At 41.2% G+C, this 22,149-nt stretch overlaps 1 protein-coding gene across 1 annotated transcript in view; it reads right to left on the bottom strand.

Moving 5' to 3' along the window:
• MCF2L2 (MCF.2 cell line derived transforming sequence-like 2) overlaps positions 1-22,149 on the bottom strand; it is a 275,208-nt gene that overhangs the window by 216,761 nt on the left and 36,298 nt on the right. Inside the window, exon 2 of the mRNA XM_052642999.1 lies at positions 4,034-4,117. Coding sequence (XP_052498959.1) covers positions 4,034-4,117 — 84 coding nt within the window. The remainder of the gene's footprint in view (positions 1-4,033; positions 4,118-22,149) is intronic.

Here is a 22,149-nt window from a genome sequence, read left to right as displayed (position 1 = left end):
CCCTGTCTAGTATCCAATTCCTGCTGATGGCCCTGTTGGTATCACCATCCAGACACTTCAAACCATCTGGCCACAAATCTGGGTGAGGCATCATGCAATGAGCCCTACTCTTCAACGAGCCAGAGAAGCACACTCACACAGCACAGTAGGCCAGGCATCTGTGGCCTCACTGAGAAAAAGGCTCCATCCCCTCCTTCACAGCATCCCTGGTTGATGGAGGCACTGGCTCTCTCTAGATCTCAGTGGAATCTGTAGATAAGTCCGCAGCTGGGACATCTTCACTCTGCTTATCTGAATCAGGAAAAGTGCTGTGACTCAGAGCAGAGGCCAGGACTTGGCTGCCATGGAAAAAGCCTAACTGAGGAGATTCCTATTTTACAACCACAGCTACTCAGGCACCCACAACAGCCCCGTTGCTGACATTTGCTGCCTCTGTCAGGTAAGTAGGGAAGTTAAAGATGAGAAGCAGGCCTGCTAATTCCAAAAACTACCTGCTGACTCAGAGAACCCCATGGCTGCTGATATTTTTCTTGATTTGTAGTGTGGCAAATTCTATCACAGCTAATCCATGCTTCTCTCTCAAAGGAAGGGCAACTGTGAGGCAACAAGTTGACAAGCTCAGAAATGAAAGGATTACCTTTGTCCAGTCAAAGTGCCTCTCCTAAAGCAGAGGTATCCTCTTGGGCCAGTGTGAGTTTTCAGTTCTATGTTCTACATTAAAGAGTGACAGTTATCTCTACTTCTGACTTAATTGTGGTATTATATACACTATCACTGTATGGTTTTGGTCCCTTATAAAAACAGTCATACTGAAAACATGTTTGGTAATATAGAAATAAACACTTTTGAGAGACTAAAATATATCAGGAAAAAAGAGCAAACATTTAATTAGCAGTTGCAATATTAAGCATTTTTCATACATTATGCTTTAATCCTCAAAATTATGATGATCCTATTCACTACACAAAGTGAGGAAAGTGAAGCTTAGACAAATAAATTACCCAACATGATACAGCCAGTCAGTATCAGAATCTAACCATATCTAGAGCTGTCTGGTACAGTTTACAATTTTCCCTAAACTGCCTCTAAGAAATAAACATAGAAAAAAATGCCTCAATGTTACTCGAAAGCAATAACTTTGGATATTTAAGTGTATCAATCAGCCACTGGATTCCTTTCCCAGATGAATCATTGTGTAATTTTATATGCTAGAATTATGAACTGAGTTGAGGCATTACAGTTTTGGTGTAAGACTATAGGAATCTACCCTGCCCACCCCATCATCCATTCCAGACCTTGATGCATGTTGGCCTTGGGCCTTCTGTAACACGGGGCCATAGCAGCAGTTGCCAGAAATCCAGAGCCTGTCCCCATGCTGCCTTCTGTTGTGCACCATCCTAGGCTCACTGCCGGAAGTTATGACACTGCACCTACAGGAGGCTGGCCAGGCACTGCTACCAGGGTCAAGACAGTGGTGCCTAGACTGGGGATGTGGGGAGAAGGGAGTCCACCAGCCTCACAGGACAGACCAGGAGGACTTAGGTCATTTCAACCTCAGCAGATATTATGTTCTAGCCTCTGTTCTAAGCATTAGCAATACAGGAAGAAATTTTTAAAATGTGGTTGTTTGGTTGGTCAGTAATGTCCAACTCTTTGCAACCCCATGGACTGCAGCATGCCAGGCTTCTCTCTCCTTTACCATCTCCTGGAGCTTGCTCAAATTCATGTCCACTGAGTTGGTGATGCCATCCAACCATCTCATCTTCTGTTGCCCCCTTTGCCTCTGGTCCTCAATCTTCCCAAGCATCACCATCAGTTCTTTGCATCACCTCATTTAAAAATGAGAACCCTATGTTTATGGAGTTTTCAGTGACTATCTAAACAATAACCAATGTGGGGGGGGAGAGCAGAGAATTGCTACTCTTCATTGCAATAAATGGGCTTCTAATTGTGGTGGCTTCTCTTAAAATTTCTAGCCTTTGATTAATGTTGTTGCTACTGCTAAGTCACGTCAGTTGTGTCCAACTCTGTGCGACCCCATAGACAGCAGCCCACCAGGCTCCCATTCCTGGGATTCTCCAGGCAAGAATACTGGGGTGGGTTGCCATTTCCTCCTCCAGTGCATGAAAGTGAGAGCAGAGAATTCCCTAGAATGTTCTGCATTGTGTAAGATGCTCCCACCTAGGACACCAACTGTGAAATGCGGAGTGATATCCTAACATTGGAAATTGAATTTTTCTCAGATTCAGTAGGAGAAAATAGGAGTTTGTTGTTGTTTAGCCACTAAACCGTGTCTGATTCTTTGCAACCCTATGGAAGGTAGCCTGCCAGGCTCTTCTGTCCATTGGATTTCCCAGGCAAGAATACTGGAGTGGGTTGCCATTTCCTTCTCCAGAGGATCTTCCCAACCCAGGGATCAAACCTGGATCTGTGTTGGCAAGTAGATTGTTTACCACTGAGCCACTTGGGAAGCCCATGAGGAGTTTGGGGTAAAGTAAAAAAGATTTAGAGAAAGGGAAAAAATGTGATGATTTTTGCATCGTATTTTATAGAATAAAATTCATGCCAATTACACATTCTTTCTGTGATATAACTAAGATGACTTTGTTGCTTTTTTTTTTTTTTCAGAACAGATATAAAGGGAGAGTGACTTGCCACTTTATTTCTCTGTAATATGTGCTGAGGACATTGAATCTCATTAACCCATGCTTCTAAGAAAGGTTTAACTATAATTCAGGATTGGTCTGTACCTCCAGTTTCAGTAAACTCATGTTACCCTGGGCTAAGAGAATGAAAAAGAATAGTATTCTAGTAATGGCAAATTTTCAGGGTTATACCTATGCTCAGAAAATTTCTAGCATTAAAAAAAATTTTTTTTTTAATTTTTGGTTGTTTTGGGTCTTTGTTGTCGCATACAGGCTTTCACTATTTGTGGTAAGCAGGGGCTACTCTTCATTGCAATAAGTGGGCTTCTAATTGTGGTGGCTTCTCTTAAAATTTCTAGCCTTTGATTAATGTTGTTGCTACTGCTAAGTCACGTCAGTTGTGTCCAACTCTGTGTGACCCCATAGACAGCAGCCCACCAGGCTCCCATTCCTGGGATTCTCCAGGCAAGAATACTGGGGTGGGTTGCCATTTCCTCCTCCAGTGCATGAAAGTGAAAAGTGAAAGTGAAGCCACTCAGTCATGTCTGACTCTTTGCGACCCCATAGACTATAGCCTACCAGGCTCCTCCATCCATGGGATTTCCCAGGCAAGAGTACAGAGTGGGTTGCCATTGCCTTCTCTGTTGATTAATGTTAGTTTTTCTTTATTCCTAATCAAATGCTTAATGAAAATTGATGTATTTAAATTAGATCCATTAGAGATAAGAATAAAAGACAAATCTCTCAGAGAACAAATTACCTCAGCAACATTCATGAACTCTTAAAACCAAGACTGTCTTACAGTTGGATCTTGGTAGAACATTCAATGAGAATATTGGAAGAACATCATAGTGGCAGCTATTGTCATACTTGTTTCTTTTTCTGTCCTCAAAAACTTCAGCTCTATTATCTACAACCTCAAAGAAATGTATTCCTTGGGAAAGATCAAATCTCACCCAACAGCAAAAGGAGTAACATCTATGAGATCCCACCTTCCTCCTGCTGGACAATCCTCAGCTCATTCTAGTCCTGGGTGAGGCTTTGGGGATGACTGAGAAGTGAAGTGGCTCAGTGGTGTGTGACTCTTTGCAATCTGACTCTTTGCGATCCCATGGACGGTATAGCCTAGCAGGCTCCTCGGCCTATGGAGTTTTCCAGGCAAGAGGACCAGAGTGTGTTGCCATTTCCTTCTCTAGGGGATCTTCCCCATCTGGGGATCGAACCCAGGTCTCCTGCATTGCAGGCAGACACTTTACCACCAGGGAAGTCTGGGGATGATTGAGACTTTAATATAATTCTAATCAAGTTCAAAAGGCTGAGCCCTCCCAGTGAGACTCCCTCCCGCCAAACCAGTGAAATCTAGAAATGCAAATGAATTTGCACCTTACCTGAAAGAATGGCAAATTGTCTGTGAAGTTGTTCAATTATATCCACTGCCACCAAGGGCCTGATTTCCTGCTGCATAATTTCATCTGTACAAATGAAATACAAATTAGGTTAAATTCCTGCAAATTATAAAGAGAATTTAAAGGAAAAAAGGGAAGTTCCACCACTAGAGAAGTTTGGGATGTGGTTATCGAGATATGGTTATGGGCACATTATTCTCTTGAGAACTCAATTCCTGACAGGCAGGGATGGATCTGGTTTGATGCTTAAACACATGAGCACAGGAATAATTTCTAGTGCCTCTCCCAAGGTTTAGGGAGGGATCAATGCAAGGAAGAAACCTTGAAGTTTAAGCTTCAGTAGCTTCACAGCAAACCTGCCAGGATGGTTTCATTACCAAGGCAGGTGCTTAGGGTCTGCTCACTCCTTTGGGTCTGTAGGACATTTTAAATACAAACAATGAAAGTAACCAGAGTTCATCTCAAACTGGGTCATGAAACCAATCTGGGACTTACAAAGGTTCTTTGATTTTTATTCTTTTCCTCACTTCCTTCCTTTCTGCCTCTCTCCTTAGTCAGCTCCATTCCTTTTTTCCCTCCCTTCCAGAATACCTCACGGAGCCTCTTCCAACTGGCAAACATGTTTAAGGATCTTAAATAAAGATGATCCTCACTGAACCAAATGTTACAGGTTTCCAAAGCAAAAATTCAGATCTTTCAAGCACAAACTTACAAATGTCCTCTAACCCCAAAGAGTGACTTATAATCACTAACACTGCTTTTACCCATTTGGGGAAAGAGGACTAGTGAGAAGTGAAGACTGAGTGGCACCTCTTAACCTGGCCTGGGCAGAGGAAGACATTTTCATGCTTTCTTTTTTTTTTTAACAACACTAATCCTTTATTGAAATGGCTTTCATGTAATAATGTCATACCCATTAATAGACCTCAGCCATTCACTTAAGCCCATCTAAGTAGCTTGATCAGGTTCCATTAAAATAATGTATGATTTCTTTAATTCTGGCATTACTTAGCTACAGATTTATTTCATACTGAACTTTATTTATTTTTTTAATATAAATTTATTTCTTTTAATTGAAGGTTCGTTTTCATGCTTTCTCTGCCTACGACATTATTATCCTCATTTAACTATTTCCAAGGGAACCTCAAGAAATGATCTAGTTATTGTTTTACAGCAGTAAACATCAGGTTAGATTAAGGCACAAACCAAATAACTTTGTATGTTGAAGCTAAATAGGTTATCTCAAGTGTTTTGGCATGGAGACAGGGTAATGTGATGTTCTAATACTGATCAATCTGAAGGTAATATTTGGGAAGCTCCTCCGAAAGCCTTGGTGCCGGGGTCCAGCCCCAGCGGATCCAGGGAATTCGAAGCGTGGACGGCGTTGGCGAGGAGAAACTTATTTATTTATTAATATAGAAATATAAGGTTAGATTAGGAAGAAATAGTGTAGTAGGAAAATTAAGTGGAGAAAAGAGGCTGAATAACTTGGTATACGTGGAAAGCCAATAAAGTTTCAGACAAGGAACTTGCACCATCTATGTTAGGCCACCGGCGTCTGTTTGAATATCGGAGAGTGCCCCGCCTCGGGCTCTCTCTCTTACGGATCTTAGAAGCCGGGACAAGTAGACATGGTGAGCCTCCACGCCCCAGATGGGAATTCAGCCAGAAAAAGAAAAGAACGACATGGGAAAGCCCAGCATCGGTGCAAGACTCCAAAAACTCCACTTTCAAAATTAGCTTATATACCCCAGGTTGTACATAAAGAAATAATGGAATATGCAGAGTTATGCAGGGGCAGCAGTCCTGACCCTCATTGAGACAAACAAGGCTTTCTTTTTGCATACCCTCCCGTATACAAAAGGTCTCAGGTGGTTTACATTATCTTCTGGCCAAGAGGCCTGTTAACATTTTTATGGCTCTCTTCCTGGACAATTGTCTATCAACCAGAAAACTCCTTTTCCCTAGAAGTGTTTTTTCTTTACTCTGCATCACCCTCAAAGTACTAAATAAAGTTACATTCCTGTAGAACAAAGGTACAGTGGGTTATAACAAAGAAAGTTCTTAACTCAAAGATCTAATGTTGCTAATACCAGGTCTACTACCTGTTTTTCTATATAACAACTATATCTAAAAATAAAAGATATGAAAATTTGGCAGCAAGTATTGGCTCAAAAAATGAAACCTTTAATCAGTCCTATTCTAATGATTTTGACTCCTCAGAAGCCCCTACATTCCTAGGATGTTTAAAGCTTCCTGTGCCTCCCGCTGTCGCTTTCTGCAGACAGGCTAGAAAGCCATCAGAGGGGTTTTTGGATTGAAACACTCTTTCAAATGCAGAAAACTAAAGCCCTGAATTGACTTTTTCCAGAGAATGTCAGAAGAGTGGAAAAGCAGGCGGATTCTTATTTTTGGGGGGTACATGCTCAGGAAATGCCAGGGGGAAAACCTGAGATCTGACTCGACCTTGCCCATCAGGACTCTGCCGCATGACCTTGTCACGGGTGGAATTCCTCACGCTGGCTCCCGGCACCTTGGTTTTCACTTCTCATCTTTGGTGTGTAGGTTACAGATGATGCATATGGAGATGTACCTAGTAGGTGCTACATAAACACTAGCTCTGTCCATCACTCTGGAAAGGCCTTTCCTATATTTGCTTTCTGAAAGTCTTATAAGGGGTGGTGCTATTGAAACCCCAAGATGCTTTTCAGTGAATTCTACCACTTTTTCTGGAGGGAGGAGGGTAAAGCCAATACACTTTCCACTCTAAATTCACTAAAAATTCAAAGACTCCTGTATCACAGTCACAGGTGTTGCCTCCTACAATCAGTCTGCATGCAGTAACAACACTAAAGTCACTATTTCACAAAACAGGAAGGGCCTTCTCTGTTAGATTCACAAAGTAAAGCTTCTAACAGTAAAAAGATATGAAGTCTGAGATCTGCTTGAAAATATTCCATAATTCTCTTCTGCCAAAAACTACAAGGAGTGGGAGATGGCAGGTGGGGTTTGGGGGGAGATGAAACCAGATTGACAAAATGTGGATAATTGTTGAAGCTGGTTGACAGGTGCTTGGCAGTTCATTATGCAATTCTTTTGCATATATTTGTTTCCGTAATAAAATTTAAATTACAAATGGACAACAGCATAGAAAGTTTAAGCATAAATAGGAGTTATACAATTGAAGAGTTTTTCAGATTACAATCTCCCAGTGATCTGAGTTGTTATTTTTCCATACCTGAGGCAGTCTATTTAAGGGAAAGTGACCCCAGGGAAAAACCAAGATCATAAGATGCAATTTATTGTTATTTTACCTCAATATTTGAGGTGTGCTTTAAAGTAAACATTTTAATTTTTAACATTTGTTTACTTATTTGCCCCAGGTCTTAGTTGTGCACATGGAATCTTTTAGTTGTGGCATGTGAACTCTTAGTTGTGGCACATGGGATCTAGTTCCCTGACCAGGGATTGAACCCAGGCCCCCTGCATTGGGAACATGCAGTCTTAGCCGCTGGGCCACCAGGGAAGTCCCCTGGTAAACAGAGGTAAGATCTGAAAGAAACAACAGAAGTGAGTTAAGCTAATGATCCCCGTGTCCCATCTGATTTTTTAAGTGAAGAAATAGAGAGATTCTGACCTTGCTTGTGGTCACACAACAATTTCAGTGTGGAGCCTGGGTCAGCCCTGGATTACATGACTCTAAGAGGGCAAGCGTGATAGTTTCTAGACCCCTCAGCCTTGAGGAGCACTGACTTCTGCCACTCCTGAGATATTGACTGGGGTCTCTCATCTTGGAAATTGCCCAGCACTCCAAAAAGATATTCTCACCTGCCTCCTATGGTTACAAAAGGAACAATACTAAAATTGATTATTTGTTTTTCCAAGAATAGAAATGAGCTGATTTGCCTTTGGCCCCAGTTTTGCAGAGAGTGGCATGGTTATCCTTGAAGACTTCCCAGGTCTCCGTGAAGGGACCTCATAACCCAACCTGGCCTGCTGCAACAGAGCATGAAGGTTTCTCAAATTCAGTGCTGACTGAGTGCATGGAGGCGTGACCTCAGACACTGGCTTTAGCAATGCCTGATACCTGCAGGCCATGCTCAGTTCAGCCTCACTCATGCTCTGTACCAGGACAGGCACATAAGACCAGCCCTTGCTGCTGGCAGGCCCTGCTACACACTCCCATGGAGATGGGGCAGGGAAGGGAGTGCAGAACTCTTTGGTCTAAAGGAACACCTCCCCCTACAGTGAGAAGGAAGCTGCCTCAGATCCACACAGCCCTGCATGCTAAGCGCTGTTTCTGCCAGTTTCTAGCTGGGCAACCACGGCAAGAACATGCTGAACCTCAGGGTCCACATGTATAAAATGGCTTTTCCTTCTCCAGGAACAGCTGGGCACAGCCAGTGACAACCCACTGACGTGGTGGTACCTGCTGCTCCCTGCAAGTCCCTCGGTCCTGTGTGAAGTTTTCCTGCTTGCTATTTTGGATACGTGTAGATTAAAGTTTGTCTCTTTGTATCCCATACAAGGCAAAGGAAAGTGGTAATTTGTATCACACACAAGGCAAAGGGAAGTGGTAAGTGAATTTTGACATAATTTCTATCCTATGCAAAGTTACAAACAGGCCCGGAAAAAAACTTATCCCATTTTGGTCTCTTATATATATACAAATGTGTGATTATATGCTACCCTAGACCCTCAGTTCCAAAAATGCAGGAGGTATCCACAAAGCCCTTTGAGGTGATGGAGTGTACCCCAGCACATCCCATAGGAATCCAGTCTTAGGCAGCAAGCAACACATCTTTGTTGTCCACCACTCCCAGCCACCCCCCAACCCCTGTCTGAGAGCAATACAGACTTTGGGGCAGGACCCTTACTACTGACTGCAACCTCCTCCTCAGGGCAGAGGGCAGGAAACAGGCTGATAACACCAATGCAGTTTAACTGTTGCAACTAGCAAGAAATAAAGGGCAATGAAACACTTAGCCTATGTTCTTGCTGTTCTGAGACTTGGGTCACAAGGATTTAAAAGGCTCAAGTATGGTCTGAGGAAAAAGGAACCAAAACATAAATACATAAACTAGTCATGAAATTAGAAGATGCTTGCTCCTTGGAAGGAAAGCCATGACAAATCTGGAGAGTGTATTAAAAGTCAGAGACATCACTTTGCCAACAAAGGTCCGTACAGTCAAAACTATGGTCTTTTCCAATAGTCACGTACAGATGTGAGACTGTATGTGACTATTATGTGAGCCCAAGCCTTTTTGGACTATAAAGAAGGCTGAGCGCCAAAGAACTGATGCTTTCAAACTGTGGTGCTGGTGAAGATTCTTGAGAATCCCTTGGACAGCAAGGAGATCCAACCAGTCAATCCTAGAGGAAATCAGTCCTGAATATTCATTGGAAGGACTGATGCTGAAACTCCAATATTTTGGCCACCTGATGTGAAGAACTGACTCACTGAAAAAGATGCTGATGCTGGGAAAGACTGAGGGCAGGAGGAGAAGTGGGTAACAGAGGATGAGATGGCTGGATGGTATCACTGACTCAATGTACATGAGTATGAGCAAACTCCAGGAGACAGTGAAGACAGAGAAGCCTGGCACACTGCAGTTCAAGGGGCTGCAAAGAGTCAGACACGACTTAGTGACTGAATGACAAAATTAATAAGGGGAAAATGTATGATCTGACCCAAGAAGGAAGGCAGACCCTAGTTTGACAGACCGTGCTACATGTCTACTTTGCCCAGAGAATCTGGTAGGCAGAAAGGATGGAAGGATTTGCTGTTAGCTGAACTAGGAATGGGACCAGGATCTCCACTGAGCCACTGTTCATGACACTAAAGAAAGCACTAACTCTGAGCCAGCCCTCACAAGACACTTTACAGATAACTCATTTTTTAGTTAATAATGACAGAAAAGGAACGCACCTAGCACAAAAATGAAACTCCTCTTGCCATTCCATCCTCCTAGCCCTGCAACTAGAACAGACTTGACTGCTGAGAAAATACTTACAGACCAGAGGCTCTGAGGAATCAGTTGCTAGGCTGGTACAAAAAGCCACCATGGCATCATGCTGTGTTTCACTTGTTTCTCTCTTGCTCTTTTTCTTTTTGACTGCACTGGGTCCTCATTAGCTGTAGCATGCAGGTGGCATGTGGGATCTTAGTGCCCTGACCAGGGATCAAACCCACATCCTTCGTATTGGAAGATGGATTCTTAACATCTGGACCACCAGGGAAGTCCCTCACTTCCCTTACTGGCTAGGTTAGAAAGAATGCAAAATCATTTTCCTTCTTTTACTGAGTCCAGTGCTATAGCAATACTTAACCTGAACCAGATGAATTAGTACTGAAGTCTTGTCCATTAGTTAACATTGAAGAAGAGGCGAGAATTTTTTAAGGAGAAATTTAGAAGATTTAAAAAACCAAAAACACTAAAAAATGTCCAACTTCTAATAGTGAAATAATGTAATTAAAAGAGCAATAGAATGTCTCATTTCACCTTAAAGCAACATACAATGCTGGAGTTATGCTGGAAAACTAGTACTTCTGCATGGCCTTGGGAGTGCAGCTGGTAGTGTCCTTTTGGAAACTAGTTTCACAATATTTTACCCAGTGATTATTGCAGAGATTTCATACCAAACCCCATATATATATATAACATATAATAAATAAATTGATATATATATTTAAATTTATTTAATCCTCAAAACAACTCTAACAGCAAGCAATATGGAACTAGATTTGCTGGTCCAAGGCCAAGGAGAATGAGAATTTGAACCTAGTTCATTCTAAACTCCAAAGCCCAACATCTTAACCATTATAATACAGAGCCTCAATACACAGTCATCAAAATCTTCATAATCTTTTACCTATTCATTCTATATCTGGAAATATATAGAATGAGAAAACAACAAAATAAAAACTGCACATAAAAATGTAGACTAGAATATTACTTATAAAAGTAAAAAAAATGGAAGAATCATGATGCAATTATGAATATCATGTTCATAGAAAAAGATTTAAGATATAATTTCAAGAACAAAAAAATCATATGTATGGTAAGATTGAAGCCAGTTTCAAAAAGAAAGAAGAAAGCATGTGGTATGTGTGTGCACACATGGATACAGGCATCTGAGAAAGGAATACATAAAAGAGTTGTGTGAGATTCTATGGTTACCCCCTTCAGTTTACATGGAGAAAAGTACACTCTGTAACCTTTATTTTTTATGTTAACAGGATTTTATTGAAGTACAATTTATATGCAGTACAGTGAGCAAATCTTAAGTGTACAGTTTGATGAATTTTGACACATACATTAACACAACCATGGAAAAGATCAAGATAGGAAACATTTCCATCCCACTAGGAGGTTTCCTTGTCCCCTGTCCCAAGCCCTGTAGCCCTCCCTCCCATAGACCTATGTGTTAAAGATCACACAGTTACCTCTGTCTTCATGATCCAGAGCTCAGTACTGGTAGGGCACACTGTACCCTGAAGAGCTACTCTCAACACCACTGGGGCCCCAGGGGAAGACACCGCCACATGTTTTGGTCTATAGCCTCAAAAGAAAAGGCGAACTGTATCCAAATGCTATGATGATTTGTGGGCTGTGCCACTGCTGATGTCAGGGACAGACACCGCTTCAGAGTGCTGGGAGGACTGGAGCAGCGGAAGTGCTTAGGTAAGAGAAAAAACAAATTAATTAACTTGTCAAAGTCTTCCTCTCAACATGGTATGAATGCTGGAGATTCTTACATAATGAAACAAGCACTACCAACCATCAACATTTTCACATTTTTCCTTCCAATTAATGATGCAAATATATTCAGAATTCAAACTCCTTGAACACAACTACATTTTACTTAGATCACATTTAGTTTAGATCTCTGCTCTCAATGGAGTTCAACTTGTGTGAAAATCTCAATTATAACAATAGTGTGTTTGCTGACATGATGAGAAAAAAATAATGACTTATGGATTAGAGATCTCTTTATGATTCATCCAAATTTCACTGGCCCGTCAACACAACACTCAGATGTATGCAATAATTCAATTTATTTATCTTTGCTATTTTCTGATTTTTACTCATATAAAACCCATACCTCTTTGCATATTTTAAATCTTATTCTTATAGGGTATGTTTGTCAAGGAAAAAGATAAAACAGTACATTTTATTTAACTGTGGCTTATGGGCCTCTATTCGTATACTCTTGCCCCAGGCTCTGCAGATGGTGGTTTAAAATTGCTTTGAGAAGTGATGAGATATTATTAGGTATAAGGATTTCTGTTTTTGAATGCTTATCCAAATCTCTTTTCTTTTATTTTTTTTTCATTACCGGAAAAAAAAAAAAGTTTAAGATTCTTGATTACTATACACATCCCACACTGTGCCCTTTAATGAGACAAGCACTGCTCCAAGGTGGAAGTTTTTATGCAGAGTTTCCTTAGCAACAATAGATGGAGATGATGTTCCCCTCAGGGCTTCCCTGATAGCTCAGTTGGCAAAGAATCTGCCTGCAATGCAGGAGACCCGGTTCAATTCCTGGGTTGGGAAGATCCACTGGAGAGGGATAGGCTACCCATTCCAGTATTTTTGGGCTTCCCTTGTGGCTCAGCTGGTAAAGAATCCACCCACAATGCAGGAGGCCTGGGTTCAAACCCTGGGTTCGGAAGATCCCCTGGAGAAAGGAAAGGCTACCCACTCCAGTATTCTGGCCTGGAGAATTCCATGGACTGTATAGTCCATAGGGTCACAAAGAGTTGGACATGACTGAGCAACTTTCACTTTCACTTTCTTTCTGTAGTCCTTCATAACTCCAGGAGAGGCAAACTAGCTCTGCTGCTGCTGCTGCTGCTGCTGCTGCTGCTATGTCGCGTCAGTCGTGTCCAACTCTGTGCGACCCCAGAGATGGCAGCCCACCAGGCTCCCCTGCCCCTGGGATTCTCCAGGCAAGAACACTGGAGTGGGTTGCCATTTCCTTCTCCAATGCATGAAAGTGAAAAGTGAAAGTGAAGTCGCTCAGTCGTGTCCGACTCCTAGAGACCCCATGGACTACAGCCCACCAGGCTCCTCCTAGAGACCCTATGGACTACAGCCCACCAGGCTCCTCCATCCATGGGATTTTCCAGGCAAGAGTACTGGAGTGGGGTGCCATTGCCTTCTCCCAGCTAGCTCTGCACCTGCGGTATATTAAATAAAAAGCGCTCAAAGCCCTGCAGGAAATAAAGAAAATCTGTGAAAATACTTGATCCCTCCCCACTTTAAGGCTCTCAAGTTTTAGCACTAGGTTTCAAAGTGACATGACCTGTATTTTAATCAATACTGCTCCAGAGCAATGTTCTCAAATTACAATGATATATAAATCACATGCATTTTAAAATGCAGATTCTGATTTAGTAGACCTGGAGTGGGCCCAGAGATTCTGCATTTCTAACAAACTCTCTTGATGCTGCTACTTTATCAGACAAGCAAGCACATGTTGAAATCTGACTTTAGACTATCCATGTTTCTTCCCAGTTGCTTACAAAGATGCACCTCAGAAACAAACAAAAAAAAGCAACTTCTAATTTGAGTTTTCCACTAGTGCTTCTCTTATCATTCAATAAAAATGATCATCTATATGTATTCAAAGAATTTTTGAAACTAGATCGACATGGTGTAAACTTACCTTTCCTTCTGTGTTGATTCTAAGATCAGCACCCTAGGAAACAAGCCAACCCTGCCATGAGCACTTGTTTAACCTCTCCTTCAAGCACCAAGTCCCACCCTACTGCTCAGTGTGGGCTCCTTACTGCTTACCTACCCTTCTCATTCTAGGACCACTCCCAGCCTCGGATTCAAGAGAGAAGCAGTGTCTTGGGTACAATAATAAAATATGATCTAATGTGATGAGATGAGAAAACTAAAAATATGACTAATGCTTATTCAACATGGCATTCTTCCATACATTCTTCCAAAGTTTCACATCTTCCTAAAGCTCTTAAGAGGGAAAAACATCTTAACACAAAGGAATCAAAATACTATGACCTTATACATTTGAGCAATAGATGGATAAATAATTTTATTTTTGCTTAAGAAAAAGCCCTGAGGCTCTGGCTAAACATTTCTTCCCTCCTCTCTTAGTGTATTTATTCATTCAGGTACTATGAAAGTAGAATGAAAAAAACTGGACTTGCATCCCAGCTCTGTCACTGACCAGCTCCTCAGTCTTCAGGTTCTCCCTCCATAAGATGGGAATGAATAATAATAATATCTCCTTCTAGAAGGCTGTTGTGAGTATTATTACTATTTATTGACCACTTTATACCTACTGAGCACTGTGCTACATGCTGATAAAATAAAAATTCATATTGTACATGACAATTTTAAATGTAAAAGTTTTTCCCTGCCCTTTGGCCTCCTCTCTCCCTTTTGGCATTCCTTTTGCCTTAACCAGACCTCCCCAATAGCAGAAAAACTTGCTCAGCCATAAAGATCAACTTTTCTTTTATGGAGCCAAATATACAACTCCTTAGACAATAACATTCCTTTCTCAATCCTGTAACCTTGTCTGTGCAGACATCTTTGGTGAACTCTGTGTATACAATGTCAATATATCATTTCCTTTAAAGACAGCAACTGGTGCAGACAGATTAGTCACCTGGGCAGATACTGGGCTGCATGCACCTAATGGGAGTTCTTAACTTAAATACTTACTTATGACCTTATTAATGTTCAGTTCAGTTCTCAGTTCAGTCGCTCAGTCATGTCAGACTCTTTGCAACTCCTTTGCCTATTTGGAACCAGTCTGTTGTTCCATGTCCAGTTCTAACTGTTGCTTCTTGATCTGCATACAGATTTCTCTGGAGACAGGTAAGGTGGTCTGGTATTCCCATCTCTTTAAGAATTTTTCAGTTTGTTGTGATCCACACAGTCAAAGGCTTCGGTGGAGTCAATAAAGCAGAAGTAGATGTTTTTCTGGAACTCTCTTGCTTTTTCAATATTACTAGTTATATTACTTTTATTGTGCCTATTTTACAAGATTATCTTTTCTTGCATTACCAAATGTGTGATTAGGCAACTTGAAACCACTGACCACGTATATATTTCTATAAGATCAATGATTGTACTAGTGTAACTCTAGATATAGGATAAAGCAATAAGAGGGAACAATAACAGACTAGTAAGACAGTGGGTCCAGAGGATTTTAGCTCTTGTTATGAGGGCCTAGTCCAGTAATAGTACGTTGAGTGGCCTATGAACAAAATCCATGCCTGACCTAAGAATGAGCATTCTTAGTGCTGTGGAACAAATTGGTCATGAAATGCCTTCCAAGCCTTAGTTGAAATTAAGACTGAAAGGAAAGGGATTGTAAAATAAAGTATATTGTCCACCATCCAATCCTACAAGAATCAAGTCATTAGCCACTGACCTACAATAACCCTGGAAGGAATTCAAGGCGAAGATGAGGACCTTCTTTGTGCTTTAGGAAAACTGAAAGAACTGGCCCTCAGATAGGCCAGTTTTAAATATTTCCAGGAGAAAATTTTATGCATCTGGTTCTTTCATCTTCTCATACTTAGAAAAGCACTGAAACCATTAACCAAGATATCTGTTCCTCGCAAATAGCAGTAACCTTCTACCAAGATGAAGGCTTGACTGCATGTACTGCTTCATCAAAATCATATATACACTAGCCTTACCCCCTCTTATCTCTTCAGAACAGTTCTCAAAGCTATCTGAGAGACTGTCTCCTGGTTATAGATCTCAGGTTAGCTGGAATAAAAATTTCCATTTCTTCCTTAGATTGACTATTAATTTTTTTCATTGATGATGCTTTACATACATTATCTAATTTAATTAAAATAGCATGTGAAATCAATTTGTGTATACCAGATTTAACAGAAGCCAATTAAGTTTATGATTCAGTTCTTTGAGCCATGATCTTAATGATGCCGCCACACATTTTTCTCGATCACCCACATTACTGCCACCCATTGGTGATTTGGTTTGAAATACTGCTTGTAAATTCCCCACTGATATAATGTCATCTCTTTCTCTTTCACTGTGAACTAAGTTTGATAGAACTGGTTATGCGCTTGGAAGAACTCGAGCAGAAAGGAAATTAGAATTAGATTGAAATATAAATAGGGATGTAGTATATGATAAAAGTGGCATTTCCCAGGACTTCCCTGGTGGTCCTGTGGTTAAGATTCTGAGCTACCACTGCAAGGGGCACAGGTTCGAATCCGTTGTCAGGAAACTAAGATCCCACAAGCCGCCTGGTGTGGAAAAAAAAAAAGGAAAAAGAAAAAAAGTTGGCATTTCCCAAGGGGCAAGAGGGACATTAAACATTTCCTCACTGTCTGAAAGTCCTAGGAAACCTTTTGTAAGCCAAAAGGGTATAAAGCAAAGAGGCAATTACCTCAGTACACAATGCCTGAGTTCAAACCCTGGCTCTGCCACATATAGCAGAATAATCGCAAGCAAGTCAGTGAACTTCCCTGTGCCTTAGATTTCCTGATCTGAAAATGGGGGAAACTATAATACATCCACCTAGTATGGTTGTTGTAAGAACTGAGTTAATGTTAGAAAACTAAAGAAAAATTCTTAATATATGGTAGGCGCTATATAAAGGTATTTTTTTATTGTCAAAAATTTTTAATTGTATCCAAATTTCACTTCTTGCATCAAAATAAACTCCAACCATTATTGATTCATTAAATAATGAAAGGGCTTCCCTGATGGCGCCCATGGTAAAGCGTCTGCCTGCAATGTGGGAGACTCGGGTTTGATTCCTAGGTTGGGAAGGTCCCCTGGAGAAGGAAATGGCAATCCACTCCAGCACTCTTGGCTGGAGAATCCCATGGACGGAGGATCCTGACAGGCTACAGTCCGTGGGGTCGCAAAGAGTCGGACACGACTGAATAATGAAATGACAAAAATACTAAAATATGGGAGAACATTTTTATAATCCTGGAATTGGAACTGTCTTTCAAAGTGTAATAAATTTCAATAAAAGACTGAGTTTAAAAAAAGAAAAGACTGTGTTAGCTAATTTGTAAACAATGTTGGCAAGCCAAACATACCTTTAACAAACTCAACAGGAACGTAAAAACTGGAAAACTTTACAGCACATGTGGCTAATAAAAGGCTTATTTCCCTAGAATATAAGGAGCTCTTACATTAATAAAATTAACAAGAAATAGGTAGAGTGGGTTGGATGGTCCCCTCCCTTCAAAAAGAAAAAAGATACAGCCATTCCTAATCCTCAATACCTGTCAATACCTGTGAACATTACCTTGTTTGGAAAAAGGGTCTTTGAAGATGTGATTAACACCCTTGAGAGGAAAAGCCTCTTGTGAATTGTCCCATGCCCAGAATGCAATCATATAAGAGAGGGGGGAACAGGAGAAGACCATGGAGACAGAGATTGGAATGATGTGGCAACAAGCCAACAAGAACACCTGGAGCCATCAGAGCCTGGAAGAGACCAGAAACAGCTTCCTCTAGAGCTCCTAGCGGAGTGGAGGGTCAGGTGGGGCGAGTACCTTGATTCTGGACTTCTGGCCTCTAGAACTATGAGAAAATAAATTTTTGTTGTTTTAAGCCATCAGGTTTGTGGTGATTTGTAACAACGACCATAGGAAACATACCTCAGGCATAGACTGAGAACAGACAATTCACAGAAGAAATACCACCAATGAATATGTATGTATATATAATGTTTAACCTCACTAACAAATGTAAATTAAAGCAGAATGAGGTCTTTTCTGCCTGATGGATTGGCAATTTTTTAAAGATAAGTAACATATAGAGTTGGTAACACTGTAGGCAGATTCTCTATAGGTGAAAGTATAAATAAGTAATTTGGGGGGGCTGTGCTGGGTCTTTGTTGCTGTGTGTGGGCTTTCTCTAATTGTGGAGAGTGGTGACTACTCTCTACTAGCAGTGCACAGACTTCTTATAGCAGTGGCTTCTCTTGCTGCGAAGCACAGGCTCTAAAGCATGGGATTCAGTAGTTGCTGCATGTGGGCTCAGCTGTTGAGGCTCATGGGTTCCAGAGAACAGGCTCAATAGTTGTGGCTCAAGGGCTTACTTGCCCCTCAGAATGTGGGACCTTCCTGGACCAGGAATTGAACTAGGGTCCCCTAAATTGCAAGACAGATTCTTAACCACTGGATCACCAGGGAAGCCCATAAATAATTGGTACTTATTAAAAAATGTTTATCAGTTTAGAAATATCTGTTGAAGTGTTTAATATGTGGTCTTCTGGCAAAGAATTTCCATGTCTAGGAATTTAATCTAAGGAAATCTTATCACAAGTACAAGATAAGTGAGTACTAAGATGTTTGAAGTGAAGTGAAGTGAAGTCTCTCAGTCATGTCCAACTCTTTGCGACCCCATGGACTGTCGCCTACAAGCCTTCACAGACCATGGGATTTTCCAGGCAAGAGTACTGGGGTGGGTTCCATTTCCTTTTCCAGGGGATCTTCCCAGCCCAGGGATAGAACCCAGGTCTCCCGCATTGTAGGCAGACGCTTTACCCTCTGAGCCACCAGGGAAGCCCCAACTAAGATGTTTATTATGGTATTATTCTTCTAGGGCAAATGTCCATTAATAAGGGACTGGTTAAATAAAAGATGAAACAGCCAGACAACAGAATACTGCTGCTGCTGCTGCTAAATCGCTTCAGTTGTGTCCGACTCTATGCGACCCCATAGATGGCAGCCCACCAGGCTCCCCTGTCCCTGGGATTCTCCAGGCAAGAACACTGGAGTGGGTTGCCATTTCCTTCTCCAATGCATGAAAGTGAAAAGTGAAAGTGAAGTCGCTCAGTTGTATTCAACTCTTAGCGACCCCATGGACTGCAGCCCACCAGAATACTAGAGAGCCATTAAATACAGTCAGATAGATCTATACGTACTAACCAGAAAAAAAGTTCAAACCATATTGTTTCAAAAAAATAAAGCAAGATACAGTACAAAATGTAATCACTTACGTTGTTTACATATATATGTATCCAGTTCCAGTATATATACACATATATGTGTATCCAATATTCAGTATCCAATATTCAGTCACTCAGTCATGTCCGATTTTTGCGACCCCATGAATCACAGCACACCAGGCCTCCCTGTCCATCACCAACTCCCGGGGTTTACTCAAACTCATGTCCATTGAGTCGGTGATGCCATCCAGCCATCTCATCCTCTGTCGTCCTCTTCTCCTCCTGCCCCCAATCCCTCCCAGCATCAGAGTCTTTTCCAATGAGTCAACTCTTCGCATGAGGTGGCCAAAGTACTGGAGTTTCAGCTTTAGCATCATTCCTTACAAAGAACACCCAGGATTGATCTCCTTTAGAATGGACTGGTTGGATCTCCTTGCAGTCCAAGGGACTCTCAAGAGTCTTCTCCAACACCACAGTTCAAAAGAATCAGTTCTTTGGCGCTCAGCCTTCCTCACAGTCCAACTCTCACATCCATACATGACCACTGGAAAAACCATAGCCTTGACTAGAGGGACTTATATATTTGGATGTTTTTGCTATGAGATGCCTCAGTTTTACTAAGGCAAAGATGGATAGCTCCCCACTGAACATTCACAGTTCCTCCTGCATACAGTGGCATTATCACTGGAAGGCAGCTGTCTGGCCAGAAACTACATCTCCCACTCACCCTCCCCACCTGCAGTTCCTGCCAAGTAGCCAGAGAATGCTAGTGGGAGATGAGCAAAAATGAAGAGCTGGGGCATTTCAGAAATGAGTATGTCTTCACCACTGTCTCTTTCCCTAGCAGGCTACAGGATGACAACTCAGAGCTAGCAGTTAACAGAACCACAAGACAGAAGTAGGCAGGGTCCCTGAAACACTCTGAGGGAAAAGAGCCACTCGGCCAGGGACACTGTGAAGTTGCTCAGTCGTGTGCAACTCTTTGCAATCCCATGGACTGTAGCTTACCAGGCTCCTCCATCGATTGAATTTTCCAGGCAAGAGTACTGGAGTGGGTTGCCATTTCCCTCTCCAAGGGACACTGTAATGGAGTGTATTAATCCAATACAATTTAGAAGCTGTTATAGCAGTTGGTGACTTCCCTGGTGGCTCAGTGGTAAAGAATCCGCCTACCAATGTAGGAGATGTGGAATGCGGGTTTGATACCTGGTCTGGGAAGATCCCCTGGAGGAGGAAATGTCAACCCACTCCAGTATTCTTGCCAGGAGAATCCCATAGACAGAGGAGCCTGGTGGGCTACAGTCCATGGAGTCGCAAGAGTCAGACATGGCTTAGTGGCTAAAGAACACTAGCAGTTGGTGTTACCAAACTTACAGGTATGCATTCATTTTCTAATACTTTAAGTACATTTTCTTCTAAAAAGAAAAAAGGGGGAGGGGGGAATAGCCAGTGAAAAAGCAAACCCCTGGGACTTCCCTGCTGGTCCAGTGGTTAACACTTCATCTTCCAATGCAGGTTCGATCCCTGGTTGGGGAGCTAAGATCCCATATGCCCTATGGCCAAGAAACCAGGACATAAACAACATAAGCAATATTGTAACAAATTCAATTAAGACTTAATTAAAAAGAAAAAGCAAACCCCTAATTTTTGACTCTCCCTGGTCCACAACAATTAAATAAAATATGGGTCTTGATAAGCATGTATTTTAAGCAGTGTGTCATCTCTTGGGTTTCATCCCTTAGCCCCAAGGAATCAGTATTCTACCAAGGAGTCTACTGACAGAATCCCACGAAGATTGCATTACTGTCAGAAAGGCTGTTTAGATATTCATAAAACTTGCATTAAGAGACTCAAACTTTTGTTGTCTTGAGTCACAGAATGAAACAACTGACAGCCGATGTAGGCAAATATTTCACAAACTTTTATAATGGGGAAAGAAAGAAAACCAACAGTAGTATATGTAATGCTGCAAGTTTAGGATTCAGAAATCTTCATATTCATCTTTCATATTACTTCCTCTCTCATGATAACTGTAAAGCTCTTAGGATTCAACTCTAGTAAAATTAGGGCAATAATTTACACCTGAATTCAAGTCCTTACAAGGAGTTGTGTGCATGCTCAGGTGAGCACCTATGTGTTTTAAGAATGGATAGCAAAATCTGATTAACAAGTTGTTCTTTTCTTAAATAGCAAATATATAGTAGCCGTCCCATGAATCATGTCTCAACTAGAAAGTATAGTGCAACAATGGAGAATCTGCTTTAAAAGCATACTTCATTCAATAATTCCCCTCCTGTGAAGAAACAGGTTCTATGCACAGATGAAGAGTAATGAGAACAAAGAGATTTGCTTTAATCACCTTTCCTAGTCTATGATCTAATGGGGATAAATCTATTGGTATTATAAACATTTCAAGGAAAAAAAGAAAAAGGCCAGGGAGAGGGGTGAGGAGGAATATACGAATAAGCCCATCCATGAAAGAAACAGTCTTAGAAACAAGCAGCTGCTTCAGCTCTTACAGCACCTGTCTTACTGGCTTCCAAAGCCATGTAAGGCATGCTTAGAAATCTGTTCCTTCTCACCCAGCCCACGGAGAGAAGTGTTTTTCTTTTTTAACTCTTAAACCACCAGTTTGTTATCACCTCATGTGCCTAACATGAAGTCTTAGCATTTCAGATTTAACGCTTTCCTTCAGACAATATTTTTCTTTAGGAACACAGATTTCATAATCTGAATTCTCATTTTCATTTTACAAAAACAATTGTGTTAGCTATTTTTCAAAAAATAAAAATTTCAACTAAGCAAAAACTAAAAAGTAAAATTCCTTACTATTCCTTTACCCCAAATTAGTTACGGGTATATAATAGTATGTATAAATGTATATACATACATGCTTTTAAAATGGGTTCATACTTACACATTCCATCCTACAATCTGATTTTTAAAAAATATTTGGTTATCTCTTTTTAATATGAATTTCTCAGTAAATGATCACCTTTGTTTTGTTGTTGTTCAGTTGTTAAGTTGTGGGTCTTTTGTGACCCCATGGATTGTAGCCCCGCAGGTTCCTCTGTCCTTGGGATTTCCCAAGCAAGAATACTGGAGTGGGTTGCCATTCTTTTCTCCAGGGGATTTTCCTGACCTAGGGATCGAACCCACATCTC

Source organism: Budorcas taxicolor, chromosome 1 (genome assembly GCF_023091745.1).
Source record: "Budorcas taxicolor isolate Tak-1 chromosome 1, Takin1.1, whole genome shotgun sequence".
Classification (NCBI taxonomy): Eukaryota; Metazoa; Chordata; class Mammalia; order Artiodactyla; family Bovidae; genus Budorcas; species Budorcas taxicolor.
This window is presented reverse-complemented; position numbering and strand designations above follow the sequence as displayed.